The sequence below is a fragment of the Phragmites australis genome, chromosome 6 (assembly GCF_958298935.1).
Source record: "Phragmites australis chromosome 6, lpPhrAust1.1, whole genome shotgun sequence".
NCBI lineage: Eukaryota > Viridiplantae > Streptophyta > Magnoliopsida > Poales > Poaceae > Phragmites > Phragmites australis.
In genome coordinates, this window is record NC_084926.1 from 2,448,534 (window position 1) to 2,464,911 (window position 16,378).

Here is a 16,378-nt window from a genome sequence, read left to right on the forward strand (position 1 = left end):
AAATCATGATAACGGCAGATCCCTTCTTGAAGCCCCCACATGCTTTTCCCATCGTAAATTCGCAATCAGCCGTGGGTCACCCCAGGCTCTCTTTCGGCTGTGATCTTGTGGGCTGGTGATCTGTTCCAATCCTTGTCAACGTCCCATCTCCTCTGCATTGCACCTCACCACCTCGATCAGCCAAGCACATGTCCCGGTAAGCTTTTCCGAGCAACTTCACGAGGGCAGAATCGGCCTTAAACTTCGCTGACGTGTCACCACTACACATTAGGTGGTCCCACACTACGTGCCGGAGCGGGACAAACGCGACGCTCGCCCATCCCGTTCGTCCCGTCCAATCCATGGAACGTTTCGCTAGGCTACCAGGCCACTTGTTGCCACTTGCCAGGGTTAGGCTGGCTGGCTGGTGGCGCGCGGCGCGGTGGCTGCAAACTTCGCCAGTGGTTCCGCGACTTCGCATGCATGGCACGACACGACCTCGTCTCCTCGCCGGCTTTGAAGCGCCGAGCTGCGTGCGCACGCAGCTGAGCTTGCCTCCTGCCTCCTTCCGCGCGGCCAACCCCCGTGCTCCTTCGGCGAAGCGCCGACGAAGCACCCGCGCGCGCGAGAGGGACGCCACGGTACGGGTCGGGGCGGGGCGTGGTACAGGTCGATCGGGCCCGTCCGAGACGATCGCGCGCGACGTGGTTGGCGAGCGAGCCAATGTTGACTCCTGCGCCAAGGCTGGCGTGGCAGGTCCGACCGGGCGACACGCTGGCGGTGTGTCCTTTTTTTCAGGTTAATTCATGGAAGCGTTGATATTGGCGGCCTGTCCAACGTGTAGTACGAACCCAGCGTTTTGGTATACCTTCATTACTATACAGCCACTACTATATAATTCTTTATAAATAATAGCCTATCAGTATTGATTTGGCTAAAATAGCTATTACTACAGAATCCAGCGTTTTTGTTTTTCACAAATACCATCACTATCGATTCATAGCTCGAACCAATAATGATATTGAATTTTATACCGATTACAGAACCAGTACTGATAGTCGCTGAAAATCAGTACCGAGTAATTAGACATGCCTATAAAATTTAACTTCTATTTATATAAAGGCTAAAATTTAGCTATACCTAAAAAAAATTAAGGAACCAAATTTTTTTCTACAATAAAGTTAGACAAGATTTTAAAGTTTAAAACACTCATTCTGATTTTGGCTAACTACTTTTTTTTTTTTGCTCGTTCTCAAACCAAACACTTCTTTATTTACCCTAATTTTAATATGATCCTAGTTTTGACAAAACTAAATTTTAGGTTTGTTAGAGCAAAGAACCAAACAGTCCCAAAAATGTGGCAATCACAAAAGGGTTTTGAAAATGAATTTTACATCACTCCCGCCGTCCCGCGTAGTAATTCCGTGTGCGCTCGAACTCCGAGGCAATTGGCGAATGGAAAAAAGCGTGCCCGCCACGGCCCAGGGAAGAAGAAGCAGAGGCAAGTTGGAGTGTAGCAGTATGCGTTTGGTTGTGCCGTCCCGGCGTCGCCTGGCGCAGCGTAGCTGGCTTTTCGATCGCCATGTCCCGTCACCACGTCCGTTTCAGAGCCTCTTTTTCCATCCTCGAGAATCCGAGTACAAAAGGCGGCACTGGCACTGCTCACGTTGTACCCTCAATATGTTCTGTCCCCACACCGCATTTTGCCCCTTTTCGCCATTCCGCTTTGAATCTTTCCCAAATGTTTTCAAAATTTCACGGCCGTCTTAGTCAGCCACGTCACCTACTGCCTCGTCTGGCACTCGGGCACGGTATTAGAAGGCCGGTAACCGGTAGGATTGGGATCCATGGTATCGATCACGGAGCAGTAGTTAATCCCGAACCCAAATAATTAAGCGCGTGTGAATCCCCAGGCGGCAGGCCATATCCACGTGCCGCGTGACACGATATTTATTGCCCTGTGAATCTCGATGCACGGAGCAAGTACTGGTAGTAGTTGGTGAGCACAGTTTTTTTTTTTTTTTTGCGCCGCCTGCGAGTAAACTGTCACGGTGACCCACTGATTCTATTCCCATTCCTGCCACGCCACCACGGCGCTCAATCCCGAGCATCGAAATGCCAAGTCGCCTCGGCTGCCGAAAGCTACCCCCACGCCGCCGTACATTCGCTGCAACTTCAGAATATTTCAGCCTGTCTGCTATCACTGACACGTGGGGGCTCCAAGAACAGTGCGGGAACTTGTTGGTGATCCGTGCCGTGCGTCCGGAAAACAAATGCCTGCGGCGGCCTGCTGCACAGATGCATAAGATTCAATTGACCGATATATGTAGTTATTTTTCTTCTGCTGTCACTAATATTTTGTAGGATAGTAAAATCTATAAAATAATTGATAAAGAGAAGAAGTTGTTTAAGAGCCACACACTACTCCTATATCTTTTCCTACAGGTGGTAATACCCTCTTATCCCTTCCTTCTTATGATGGATTTAGTGCTGATGAATACATTCAATGGGAAATAATAATTGATAAAAAGAATTGCACAATGTTGAATTTGTGAAAATAGGAATAATAGAAATATCATTAGCATCAATTTGGTGGAAGAATTTATGTGCATCTAATTAGGTTACCTGAACTTTGAAAGAAATAAAAATTCTTATAAAAGAAAGATTTATTCCTCAATCTCATACATCTATTTATAAAGAATGAGTGCATCTTTCGGAGGAACAACCTCTTGCTACACCTCTACTTGTGCCTAACATTTTGCAGGAAAATACAAACAAACAAGTGAAGAAATATGAGAAGAAGAGCAAGGAGAAAGAGGAAATATCTGTTGCACCCTACATGTTAAAAAAGGCATAAATGATAACGCACCTATACCCATTGAGAAAGAGAACAAAGATAATAAAAAAGGTGCTACATTCACAAAAGGTGAAGATTACTTTGATATGCTGAAACTGCCCACTATACATGTTAATGAGCAAGTGTTAGTGGAACCAATTCTTGATTTATTTTTGTAAAAGATGATTTGTTTGCTATTCCTTGTGATAAAGAAGAGTTGCGTGGTAATACTTCACTTATATCATAAACACAACTTATGCATCAACGTGTTAATTTTGTTTTACAAGTAAATAGTTGTTCTGAAATTAAACATGTTTAATACATTACTAGTGAGAAAGAAGAGCTGAAATTGCTAACTTCTCTAAATATTTTAGGTTATATTGATTTTGATGTCATTTGTGACCTAAATAGTTTAGAGGAGAAATTAAGACTTAAATCTGATTTGTCAAGCTTGTCACATAATACTTTTCATGTTTCTGACAAATACAATGACAAATTAGAGTATTTGGTTCATGGAATTTATATTTTTTCAAATATGAAATCTTCTATTATTGTGCCCCAAAGTGATTATTTAGAGAACTGCATTAGTAATATTAATATCATATCATGTTTTTCTAGTTCTATTTATAACTCATCGAGTAGTTCACAAGAATGAAAGCGTTGTTGACTACTATCATACACCACAACCATCACTTTAACTTTCTTTGTACAGAAGATACAAATTGATACGAGATTACAATACAATATCACTTATTTTAAAGAAAGGGAGCTAGAAATGACACATACATACACTATACCAATATTGTCTACTATGGCTAATTATGATCGGGTACAATCGTTTCAAAGAGAATTACAATTATTTACTAAAGAACTCATGATATTATATAATAGAGAGCCCCTTAGGCATTTTGCTTTGTGTAGAAGTTCATGGAAAAGCCAATGCTATACGCAAATCGTGAATGGTTTGTTGTAAAAAATGGGAGGATGGTAAGGGTATGGTTGCCTTGGATACACACAAGGTGAATTCGTTCTCATTATTTATATTTTCTTTGTAAATAATAGAATATTACTAAGTTTTTATGTTATTTTATTGCTTAAAGACATGGAAGAAGCACCATAATCTCACCTGAACATCATCACTCGAAGGCCAAATCTACTCGGAATCAAAGTCAAGTCTTAGTCAAACTCCAATGCCTACTCAGAGTCCGAGGATATCGTGTCAGTAAAATAGGCATAACTCTCGCATACGAAGTTCGATTGAGACGATCTTGGACTTGCTGGAAAGTTTATAACGGGCCTTTTCCAACGGATCTAGTCTCGACCAAAAATTCCTTATAGTTTAGTCGGGGTTGATGAAATAAGGTGTTGTGTCACTTTGTAGACCTTGATGGGTCTTGTAAGTATGTTGAGATCGAAATCCAGGTTGTGTATGTCTCTTCCTACGGTTGTATAATCCTAGGCCGATCTTCTCATGTTTCCCCTATAAATATACATTAGCTGTAATAGTTTAGATTTAGATTTTGCTTAGTTTATTCTGTTTTAAATAGATTCACCGTATATCGGTTTGCAAAGCCCCAACTCAAGTACTTTATTGGTAATCAGTATTATTCAGATTGCATCGTTCTGTTTTTGCTTGTGTTCTTGATTCATTTGCAGGAAAAAACTTATTGACGAGACCAACTGTGTCTTGCCACGGTTGATAACTACAAAGTAGTGGTATAATGGTTGTGAAGATTTTTAATTTATTCTAGTAAGAAGCTTTAGATCATCAATACCGAAACTCTACCAAATTAACTTATCATATTATCGTTCGTAAGATCAGACACCCTGTTCCCATCAGACTCAAGTGAAGGTTTTGAGTTCCCACGCCCAAACTCCATTGAAATAGAGAATTTAAAACTCCAAAGATGATACGGCAATAATGCACTAGCGTGATCGATCCTGCAAATAGTATCCAGTCAAGAATCAACGAAAAGAAATGATATGTTAATGATAGTGGGTTTAGTTATCTACTCACCATCATTTGCTCCTATTTTCTAATCCATACTCTGATTGGCGGATTCTGTTTACACACAGCTTTTCAAATTAATTCTCTTTGAATTCGCTTATGTCTGCCTGTGTGGACCGTTTCTTTCTCTCCGTGTCAAAGATCTGGAAATTAGAAATAAATTGACCATTTGAACTAGTACTAGTAGCTAATAGAAACTGTTAAGTATACCAAACACAACTATACGATATTTTATTCTTGACGACTTCTATTATGAAATATGCTTTTCGTCTCGATCATAATCTTCTTCTTCCTTTTTTTTTTCTTCAACGATCATGTACCGAATAACCAAGCTAACCACAGAATACAGGAGTATGCGTTTCTAGAAAACCATCAGTTGTCCGCAGGGAAAAGTTCAATGCAGTAACAAGCTTGTGCAATTTTGACATATCCTCTTGGAAAATTTTAGTTTTTTTTTACTAATACTCACATGGCTTGTTACTTGGGTATTGAAAATTAAGTGATCATTTAAATTTGACTTGTGCACGTTTAATAATTAGTTTTTTTATCATGCATATCCGAAATGATAATTAACTTTTCAAATAATGAAATACGAGGCATCCAATTTGGAGCAATGAATGCACCTTGTTTTGGGTTTGGCATTATCCGCTCTAGACACATATATATTTGAAAAGCAATTCTTGGTAACCTTAGCTTGGGACCCAAGTTAGCAAGCGTGGCTCATCTAGGGTTTCCCTTTGTTCGTAGGCATCCATTTGACCTCTCCTTAACCACTATCCCGACTATTCGGCGATGGTGAGGAGGAGGTGGATGCGCTAACACGCTGCTCACCATCCTCATTGAGGAAACAGTGACTCGTGCTGTAGCGCAAGGATTGGGAGAGAGAGACGGGAAGGGGGATGAAGGTGGAATTGTGGAAATGGAAAGGGGAAAAAGATGGTTCCAACCGCATCGTGCGCTCAGAATAAATATTTTGGCTCAGCTCACTTATTTGAAAGGCAAATACGGTTATGACCCTATTTATTTCAGTTTATCGTTACCTTCTGTTTCTTAGAAGTTAAAAGCTGAAATAAATATGATGATTTATTGTTGGTTTTTTGAAAATCTAAAAAGCTGATAAAATGAACTAAAAACTGGTTGAATGTGACTTTTCTGATTTTTGGTATGATGTGAACCTAAAAATTCTCGTAAAAACTAATAGAAAAAACATGAGCAGTTTTTTTTAGCAAAAATCTATAAATTTTAGCAGTGTCCAATAAGGCTATACTATGTCTGCAATTCTGTGGGCCAAACAAAACTGCATCTCCATTGGCGAAAATAAGAGGGAAATCCTTCCTGCCTCCCTAGCACAGCACGGCCGTTCCTTCGCTTCGCCCTATCAGCTATAAAAAATAATAGGCGGATTGACACGTCTACGCTATGTCCATTTTTTACTAGACATAGCATGATAAAAGAAAACTAAAAAAAATTAGGTTTACCAATTTGTACATATCAATATTTATTTATGAATTTATCAATATTTAACACATTCATTTAATTATGAAAAATAGTGGTACTTTCATACATGCACATAATTTTAACATGTAGATGATAGTAATACGAACATAACTAAATTTGTTTCATATTTTTTTTAGTTTTATATATTTTTCTATGCATTTACATCATTTCCACCGATTTATCAATATAACCATAGTTACTTCGCTAGTTTTTGAAATTTCAAAAAAATATTATATACATATACATATATATACCCATATATATACATACTTAGGTCATCTCTAGCGGGATCACTTTCTACTGCAGTGCCCGTAAAATCATGTAGCACTAACATTTGCCGATCGGGGATGCCGGTTCGCTCTCCAGCAGGAACTGTATCAGGCAATACAGTGGAGTGGAGAGAGAAACGCGTCCTCCAAGTTTGCAGCCTCTCTCTCCTCTCAATATTGTTCACATATGAGGACTGCGGGAAAAAAAGATGAGAGTAATGTAATATAGGTAATATGGTAGCTGGTGGAGATAAAAAAAATTAAAATATATTGTAATAGTATTAGGGAATACTGTAATAATGTTATAGAAATTAATTTTTAAAGTATAGGCTAAAAATAGTCTGAAGAGCTTAGCTACAGCATATAACCTATAAAATTGCTCCAAATCTTAGAAAGTAGATTAGTCCCGCTCCAATCCGCATTCCCTGCCCCGACCCCGACCTCTCCTTCGCTTCCTCCCCACCCCGCATGCTCAAACAAGACGCAGCGCGAACGTGACGAGAGCCATACCAATCCATCAAGCACGCGCAGGGACACACGAGGGCACCTCCTCCGTCGCGCGCGTCACGCGACCGGCACCGCGCACGGGAGAGGGCGCGATGAGGCCGGGCGGGCAGCCGAACTCGCGGGCGCTGCAGTCGCCGCAGAAACCGGGCACGCCAGGGCGGCCGCGTCGGCGCCCGGATCTCACGCTGCCGCTGCCGCAGCGCGACCTCACCTCCCTCGCCGTGCCGCTGCCGCTGCCGCTGCCGCCGTCCTCCGCACCGTCGTCCACGTCGTCGTCGGGGTCGATGTCTGGCCCGGCGTCGCTCGGTGCGCCGACCCCGCCGACCTCGGCCGGCTCCGCGCCGCCAGCCCCGCCGCCGCTGTCCGAGCTGGAGCGCGTGCGCCGCATCGGGAGCGGCGCCGGCGGGACGGTGTGGATGGTGCGGCACCGCCCTACGGGCCGCACCTACGCGCTCAAGGTGCTCTACGGCAACCACGACGACGCCGTGCGGCGGCAGATCACGCGCGAGATCGCCATCCTCCGCACCGCCGAGCACCCGGCCGTCGTGCGGTGCCACGGCATGTACGAGCAGGCCGGCGAGCTCCAGATCCTGCTCGAGTACATGGACGGGGGCTCGCTCGAGGGCCACCGCATCGCCGACGAGCACTTCCTCGCGCACGTCGCGCGCCAGGTGCTCTCCGGCATCGCCTACCTCCACCGCCGCCACATCGTGCACCGCGACATCAAGCCTTCCAACCTCCTCATCGACTCCGGCCGCCGCGTCAAGATCGCCGACTTCGGCGTGGGCCGCATCCTCAACCAGACCATGGACCCCTGCAACTCCTCCGTCGGCACCATCGCGTACATGAGCCCCGAGCGCATCAACACCGACCTCAACGACGGGGCCTACAACGGATACGCCGGCGACATCTGGAGCTTCGGCCTCAGCATACTCGAGTTCTATCTGGGCAGATTTCCCCTCGGTGAGAACCTCGGCAAGCAGGGGGACTGGGCCGCTCTCATGTGCGCGATTTGCTACTCCGACTCGCCGCAACCGCCGCCCACCGCCTCGCCGGATTTCAAGAACTTCATCGGCCTTTGCCTCCAGAAGATCCCGGCGAACCGGCCATCCGCAATGAGGCTGCTGCAGCACCCGTTCGTCGCCGGGCCGCAGCCGCAGCCACTCGCCACCCCGCCGTCATGATGACTCACCATAAATCCTCAATTCCGATCGATCCCGGTCTTGATCCGACTCGGACAGGTGTGGATTGACATAAGGTTGACGGATTGGTTGGTTGGCAATGAGATGTGGGATCTAGGGATGTTCTTCCTAGCCATTTTGGGAATTCAAACCACCACCACCACAGCAATCAGCACCACATCCATTGTTGTTGCTGTTGCTCCAGAAATTAAGTTATCTTCTTAACACTTTGTCTCTTCTTTTATTTCTCCTTTCAATGTTTATGTTCTTCCAAATGATAATCATATAATATGGATTGTTAAGAAACCAATTTCCTTTCGTTGTTACATCACTCATTGGATTGGAGTAGCTGGTGGTGGTGATCCATCAAACTCCTGGCGGAGACAAAATCGCCTGCTGCCTTCATGGATTCTGTAATCCTGGGTGGATTGGATGGAATCATGGATTGATCAAATCTTCTATTTTTTTAAAAGAAAACATGGATAAAATCTTAGAAACGAAAAACCAAATCAACTTTATTTCTCATCATCTTTCTCCGGTAGTTTCAGGGAATTGCTTGCTCTATTATTTTAGGATGTGATTAGTTTCTCGGATCTCTCCAATCCTAGTAGGGTGTAAATATTCTGACAGCCCTGTTTCACAGGACTAAATATACGGTTTCATTTTGGTTAAGGAGTAAAGCTGATTTTACTCAGTAGCTTGACCCGGATTTGGTAGATACATGATCTGCATTCGCGCGATGTAGATAAGGTGATAAGTCTATTTATCAGTGTTATAAAATTATATTTATATAAGAAATTAATTATAATTTTAACTCTTACATATTTCTATCGATCTCGAGTTCAATCAACTAAATATAAATTCAATTCAGTTTGTCTAACTAAATATTTTTTTAATGAATAACTCCAGTGCATTTCTGCTTAACCTGCTTATTAGTGAGGCTACGGCAAAGCATACTCCTGACCCTGTGCTTTTCTTCTCTCTTTTTGCTCTCTCGTTTGCTTCTTTTGTCCCTGGGAGGTCAGGCACAGTACTATGCTTGCACGGATTTTGGTCATTTTTAGGTTTTGCTTAGCGTGTCACTCTAATCTTTACGCGGCAAAAGGAAGCATACGAGAAAGGAGGGAGAGGGCAGCAGAGGAGACAGCGAAAAGCAGGAGAAGGGAAGGTCCCCTGTTCTGCTTGCTCGGAGAGAGAGAGAGTTGCTTGGAAATGGATAGATTTGTAGGCCTGCGAAAGGGGTGGCGCATAGGAAATGGATTCATGGAGGGCATGTGGGAGTGGACTGAGGCCGCCCAGTACTGCCAGGTGGGCCCGGGTGGGCATTGTTTGTGGAGGGAGGAGTGCCTATGAATATTGTGCAACTCTTTGCCGTGAATGGAGACACACTCTTCTCATGTCATATGTGTATCGGCTGACCTGTGCTGTAACCGTGCCCTCAGCAACTTTCAGAGTTGCATGAAGAATTTCCTTTCAATTCACTGCAAATGCGCGGCGCAGTTTAGTAGTACGAGGACGAGGATTTGCTTACAGACTTAGTACTCCTGATGGAATAAGGTGAGCAATTCAGCTGGCCAGAGTCACAACTACGACAGGATGAGATGGTATCACGAACCATTGAGACAATTAACTAGTTGTTATATGTTTCGCACCGCAAAAAAGAAAAGTCAATATTGCGCCCACAAGATATCCGTGAGAGGTGGTACATGGTACTACATCCGAGTATCGCTTATATAGTTATATCCACTCTGCAGCACAGCGCAGCCTTTGAATACTGAAGTGAGGTGACAGCACAATTATGCTCAAACAACAGTGCTAGTGACCACGGATGGAGCCAGCGGAAGCTTGTAGGGGGCTGCTTTTGCTGACTAGGATGCCCTTACGTTGCGCGTTATAGTTGATACGTGAGATCGGATTCATACATTAACGACGAAATTACTGTGACGTCGATGTTAGAGATACAAATCCGTTTTATTCCTCTCTTTTACCTTCTCTTTCTCCTCTTTTACCTTCTCTTTCTCCTCTTTTACCTTCTCTTTTACCTTCTCTTTCTCCTCTTTTACCTTCTCTTTCTCCTCTTTTACTTCTTCTCCTCCAAAAAATGGAGGGGCTAGGGGAAAGGTTACAACGCTGTGGCAGCCGGGCTCAAGCAAACGACATTGATTTACCAACGAAGACGGCGTCTGAGTACATGGGTGCACACGCCACAGAGCAAAGCATGCACACCCTGCCACACGAGATCCTGGGCGCATGCTGATTGGACAGATGGAGGGATGGAGCCTAGGGGAACAGCAGCAAAAAGCGTGAGCGCGAGGAAGGATTCTTCTGAACTAGGCGTGGCAGCGGTGGAAATTCCCGTGGGATTAGGTAACCATCCCTGTCTATGGGGGAAATTTCTTTCCGTCTCTGTCCGTGCGAGAGAAAATTCTTCTATCTCAGCTCTCGCGCGGCGCGGAGAATGTGTATCCAATAGGATATTTCGGTTTTCTCAGTTTCTCCAGCGAAGAAAGGATTACGATGTGCTCGTCGTCTACGGGATTCTCGATGGATCCTGGTGATCTTTGGATGGACGCTTTCTTCAAGCTGCGTGTAGTTATAGGGCTAGCATGTGCGTGTGTTAAGTGTGTGTGGAGTGGGTTCGTGTGTGAGATGAGTACGCGCGCTCATATTCAGATACTACAGCTGTATTTAGTGGTGAAAAATTATAAAAAAAAAATAGGTTCTCCGTCCTGCTATGGTGAAGGATGACCGACGGGACTGCTGCTCCACGGTGAAAGACGGGATAGGCTTTAATTTAGCTGTTTCTTGCATATATGCGCCATATGAAGTTTAGAAATTTCAAAAAATCGGTCACGCAGAAAAATGGGGACGGGATAGGATAAGTAACCGTTTCCGTTCGTGTCATACCCGATATGTAGGATTTTTCTATCATTAAATCCTGGGAAAAGTTGGGCCCATCCCCAACAGGGAACGGAGATCGAGGCCATCTATTCTGAACTGAAATGAAAGGTGCCTGACTGCTCAGCACATCCATCAATGATGAACAGTGACCTAGCAACTAGCCTGCTCTGCAATTGGTAGCCCTGCTGCGGTTTGGAAGTTTCATCTCGTCGTCGTCGTAACATATGTAGTACCAGTACTTTCTTAGTCCGAAATACTCGGTAACGATATAGTTTCAAAATATAATTTTAATCACTATTTTTATTATATTACATTAATAAAATATAGTAAAAATATATTATTATAAAAACAAATTCAAGATAAATCTATTCATGTTATTTTTAATCATCAAATCTCAATATATATAAAATAATTTATAATTAGATTTAAAACTATTAATTATATGTAATCTAAAATGACACTTATTAAACGAGAGAGTAGTACTAAGGGTATATCTAGTATTTATCTCTAGCTATTATCTCTTATTTATCTCAGTATATTTTTTAAAAGATTTTATTCTTAACTTTTCATATGCCATCTATTATTTTATCTCATTTAAAAATTAGCTCTTCAATATTCTTCTTTACGTGAGCAAAAATTCACTCTAAATTAGTTTTATCTTCTTCTACACCTACTCCATATATATCAAAATAATAAGAATTAACTGTTATCTACGATACTAAAGTTGCCCTAGGTAGATGCAGCTATGCAATGGCTGCTGCCCGGTCCCGCTCTGACACGATGGCTGGCCATTGGCGCGTCATGGGAATCGCGAGGGCTTCTCTTTCTCCGTCACGCCGGCGGCGGGGCCACATGGCGCAGGATTCTAGTTATGGGTACCAAGGAATAGGATGGGGCGTGCACTTTTGCAGTAACACAAAGGTTTTGTGTGTTTGAGGAGCAGGATTTTTTCTCCTTTTCCTTTTCTTTTTTGCGAGGGGAGGATCAGAATTTCTCTAGTACTTGTCATCTTTCATGGAAGCGACGGATTTGAGATGAAGAAGATAGGCGCCTAGCAATGCAAAGCACTTGTATTTGATGGACCCTTGGCTTGAGCGTGACGTGGCTCTGCTCAGCTTTGTTGATGAGCATATTTTGTTCCGAGTCATGTGTCTCCCATGCCGTACGCCGATTGCGTTTGGGATCTCGAGCCCCGATTTGGCTGCCGCACCCTCGGATCCCCCAGGTATCGGCGCCAAGGTTGGGTGTCAGTGGTAGAAGAGGTTAGCACCGGCACCGAGCGTGGCCCCTCCCTGCGAATAGAGGCGGAAGAAATGAATGTAATCGCTCGTTTTCGACGATGCGTTTAGGATGGATGGATACGAGATGGTCGGGCATGCAAAATTGTCAACTTTGATCGTATTTCGGCAGTGCGAGTGCACCAGCGGGGCAAGGCCGGCCAGACCGGGGGACAAGGCTATGAAGCGGCCAAACAAGATAGACGTTGATGCATGTTTACTACTGCTGCTACTACTAATTGACCTGATCAGCTAGACCCTGGATCGTTAAATTTCCGTTAATTATGCTGCTGCTGCGAGTAATTCCTTTGCAATAGCGGAGCTATCTCCTGATTCAATTCAGGTGCTCTACAAGGCTGCATCAAGTAGTCGCGCCGCCTAGCTCGTGCTAGTTCAGTTCAGACAGCCGATTCTGCCGTGGACAAGGCAAAGGCCTATCGCTACACCACGTCAAGCCATGTATCTGGAGTCTGGACAAGATTAGAAGAGACAACAGCGACTAGAGTACAGCACCAACTTTTGCTTTGCGAACCGAAGACCAGACAGTCTCAGGATATGTCACATTGCGCAAAACGTGTGCCTGCAGGTTGTCCCTTCAGCGTCAGACAGACAGAATGCCCCGTTCTTCGCTGTGATTTGGACTAGGTGAATGAAACTGAAACCAAGTTCTTCGTTTCCGTTCTCACCAGTCAGCTTTATACATCACGCAACTGAAAATTTCAAAATGACTCTTATTCTTGGGAAAAATAGAGTTTCAAAATGACTTTTGGGAGAAACTGTCGGTATCCAATTTGCCTTTGAAATTCAGGTTGTTTACATGAGAACAGAATTTTAGAAAGACTACACACTGCACACTTACAACTTACAACAAAGAAATGCACCATTGGCATTGGCATGCCCCCCGGTTCTGTGTCAGTTAACAACAGTAACTGTCTACTCAGACTGTCGGCTGGTTACGTGTAATGCGATCAGAATAGCTTAGTTGTAGTTGGACCTCCTCGCAGGCATGGCGGACTGGGTCGCGTTGGAGCTGTACTGCGGTCTCCCTAGCAGTGGATCACTCGCCACATCCTGCAGATTGAATTTGATTAGCCGAAGCTAATGATGTATTAGCAGTGTTAATGATACGCATTTGAATTTTGCAAGAAGGAAGGATGGAGATCGATGGGTCTTACGTGCTGTGGCTGCGAGTAGTTGGTATGGAAGGGCGAGCTGTGCATGCCACCGCCCCGGGCGCTCATGGTGTTGCAGAACTGCATGTTGTCCTCGCCGAGCGCGCGGAGCCGGTTGAGCTCGGGGAGCACGACGGTGGCGAGATCAGGACGGTCCTTGCGGCGAAGCTCGCAGCACCGCAGGGAGATCTCGGCGAGGCGCTGCGCCTCCTCGACGGGCCAGTCGTGGACGGCCGGGTCGAGCAGGTCGGCGAATGTGCCGTGCTCCAGGGCGCGCCCGACGTGGTGAGTGAGCCCCATTGGCGACCGCGCCGTGACGATCTGCAGCAGCATGACGCCGAGCGAGTACACGTCGGACTTGACGCCGAGCATGCCGGTCTGCTGGTACTCTGGGTCGATGTAGCAGAAGGTGCCGGCGGCCGATGTCATGTGGCACTGCGTGACGGTGTCTGCGACGGACGGCGGCACGAGGCGCGCCAGCCCGACGTCGCTGATCTTGCTCACGTAGTTGCGGTCCAGGAGGATGTTGCCTGGTTTGAGGTCGCGGTGCACCAGCGGCTCGGGCTTGGTCTGGTGCAGGAACAGTAGGCCCGTCGCGATCTCCGCCGCGATGCGGAACCGGTGCTGCCACGGGATCACCGGCCCGCCGCCGCGCCGGAACAGGCAGTCGTCCAGGCTGCCGTTGGCCATGTACTCGTACACGAGGCAGCCGTACTCGGGGCAGGCGCCCAGGAGGAGCACCATGTTGGGGTGGCGGATGCAGCTGAGCACCTCCACCTCCTGCTGGAACTGCGACCTCCCCTGCGCGGCGTCGGGGCGGAGCACCTTAATGGCGACCGGCGTGTGGTCGAGGTGGCCCTTGTAGACGGGGCCGTAGCCGCCCTCGCCGACCTTGCGTGCCTCGTTGAAGTGGTCGGTGCCGAGCTCGATCTCCTCGATGGTGTACTTGCGGTACCTGACGGTCTCGCGCGCCCCGGCGCCCATGGACCGGAGACGCTCCTCAGCCTCCTTTAGGGCCTTCATCTCCGCGCCGATCCGCTTCTGAGCCTCCAGATCCGCCAGCCGCTGCGACGCCTCGGCCGCCTCGATGGCCGCCCTCGCCTTTGCCTTCTCCTGCTCGATGAGCGCCATGGCCGACTCCTCCGTCAGGCGCGACCCCTGCGTCCGCTGCTCCTCCTCCGCCTTCCAACGCTGCAGCTCCATCGCCTTCTGTTTCGCGCTGAGCGCCTCCTTGCACGCCGTGCTGTACATGTCCATGGTCTGCTTCAGCTCCAGCCGCAGCCGCTTCATCTCTGCCTCCATGTCCTCCTGCATCGCATCGCAACATCTCATGCATGTCACAAATGCGTTTCCTTTTCTGGGGTATGATTTGTTCGTACCGTGGGAAGGGAGGACCAAGATGAGGTGCTGGTCTGGGAGTGCGACGTGCTGTCGTTGCCGAAGGAGTCGCCCCACCTGCTGGGCGTGCGCGACGCCTCGAAGCTGTGCTGGTCGAGGCCATCAGACCCGCTCGACAGCCGCGGCGGGCAGGGGGGGTACCGGTCCGTGCTCCCGCGGGGCCCGGAGCTGATAAACGATATGTCCGACGACTCGGGCAGCGAGAAGTCGGGGAACGCCTTCCGCGCCGACCCCGCGTTCAGCCCCGTCCTCGCGAATGGCGACCTGTCCGTATAAACATAGTGATCGAGGTTAGCCTACCATGCTGTTCTTAGCTCATTCGTCATCGGAGACCGCGCGGGAGTTGATGCGAAACTTACAAGATGTGATTTTCTTGCAATTTTGGTGTCCCAGCAGCATCACCTGCAACAATCCAAGAAAGTTTCATGAGTTCGTTGTTGGTGTCTTGCAGTAATATATATGACTCCTAGTACGAACCTCTTGCAGCTGGAGGAGGCGGCGTCCATTTCTGTGTGGGCACATGCTCGGCCTTGGGGCCCTGGATCATGGTCCGGAGCGGCGAGACGGCCGGCGCCTGGCGGATGGCCTGCCGCACCGACGTCACCTTGCCGCCCTTGGTTACAACGTACACGGTGCAGAAGTCCGGCGCCGTCTTGGAGATGCTGCTGGAGATGTCGGCCTTGAACCTTCACAAGCCCAACCAGGAGTCATTTCCTTTCAGAGACTGCAATGCCTGAACCTAGCGCTGGAAGTGTAGAGACTAGAGAGACTCGGAGGGACGGACTAATGCTCACCTGACGAAGCCACCCCTCGTGGTGGCGCCGACAACGAGCTTCTCAATGGCGGCATGCGCCGCGAACTCGACGATCGACTTGGCCACGTCGTGGTCGTCCAGCACCACGTCCTTGCAATGGATCTGCACGCAAGCACGTATTACACCAGACGTCGTGAATCCGTGCTACAATGTGAGTACGTTTGATGCGTGCGTACGTCTTTGCGCGTGCAGAAACAGCGGAACGGGAGGAAGAGGTCCTTCATCTGCGGGTCCGTCGGCTGCTTGTACCCGGCCGCGTCCTCCACCCCTCCTGCACGCACGCCATTGTCAGAAAGTACAGAAGCCGACGAGAAAACTTTTCTCAGATCGTGGCAGGGATGCTCGCCTGAGGTGCCCTTGGTGTTGACATGGACGAGGACGATGGTCTGGCCCTTGTGGGCGAGCGTCTCGGTTGCGTACTTGAGCGCGTTCTGGCTGTTCTTGTCCTTGTCGATGCACACCGCCACCAGCGGGTAGCTGCCGCCGGTCTCGCCGTCCTTCCCGTCGCTGTACTTGCCCATTCCGGGATCGAGCTAACC

General features: G+C 47.3%; 2 protein-coding genes across 2 annotated transcripts; one reads left to right on the forward strand and one right to left on the reverse strand.

The window, feature by feature from the left end:
* Positions 1-6,985: 6,985 nt before the first annotated feature.
* On the forward strand, positions 6,986-8,587 carry LOC133921055 (mitogen-activated protein kinase kinase 5-like). The gene has a single exon (XM_062365771.1). The coding sequence runs from the start codon at positions 7,189-7,191 to the stop codon at positions 8,278-8,280; it is 1,092 nt and encodes a 363-aa protein (XP_062221755.1). The 5' UTR covers positions 6,986-7,188; the 3' UTR covers positions 8,281-8,587.
* A 4,639-nt stretch (positions 8,588-13,226) lies between these two features.
* Positions 13,227-16,372, reverse strand: LOC133921053 (U-box domain-containing protein 52-like). The gene is made up of 8 exons (XM_062365766.1): positions 16,186-16,372; positions 16,016-16,110; positions 15,820-15,941; positions 15,503-15,711; positions 15,385-15,427; positions 15,007-15,289; positions 13,631-14,935; positions 13,227-13,526 (listed from the first exon to the last, which is right to left on the reverse strand). Exons 1-8 carry the CDS (start codon positions 16,358-16,360, stop codon positions 13,434-13,436), a joined length of 2,325 nt encoding a protein of 774 aa, XP_062221750.1. The 5' UTR covers positions 16,361-16,372; the 3' UTR covers positions 13,227-13,433.
* Positions 16,373-16,378: the final 6 nt, after the last annotated feature.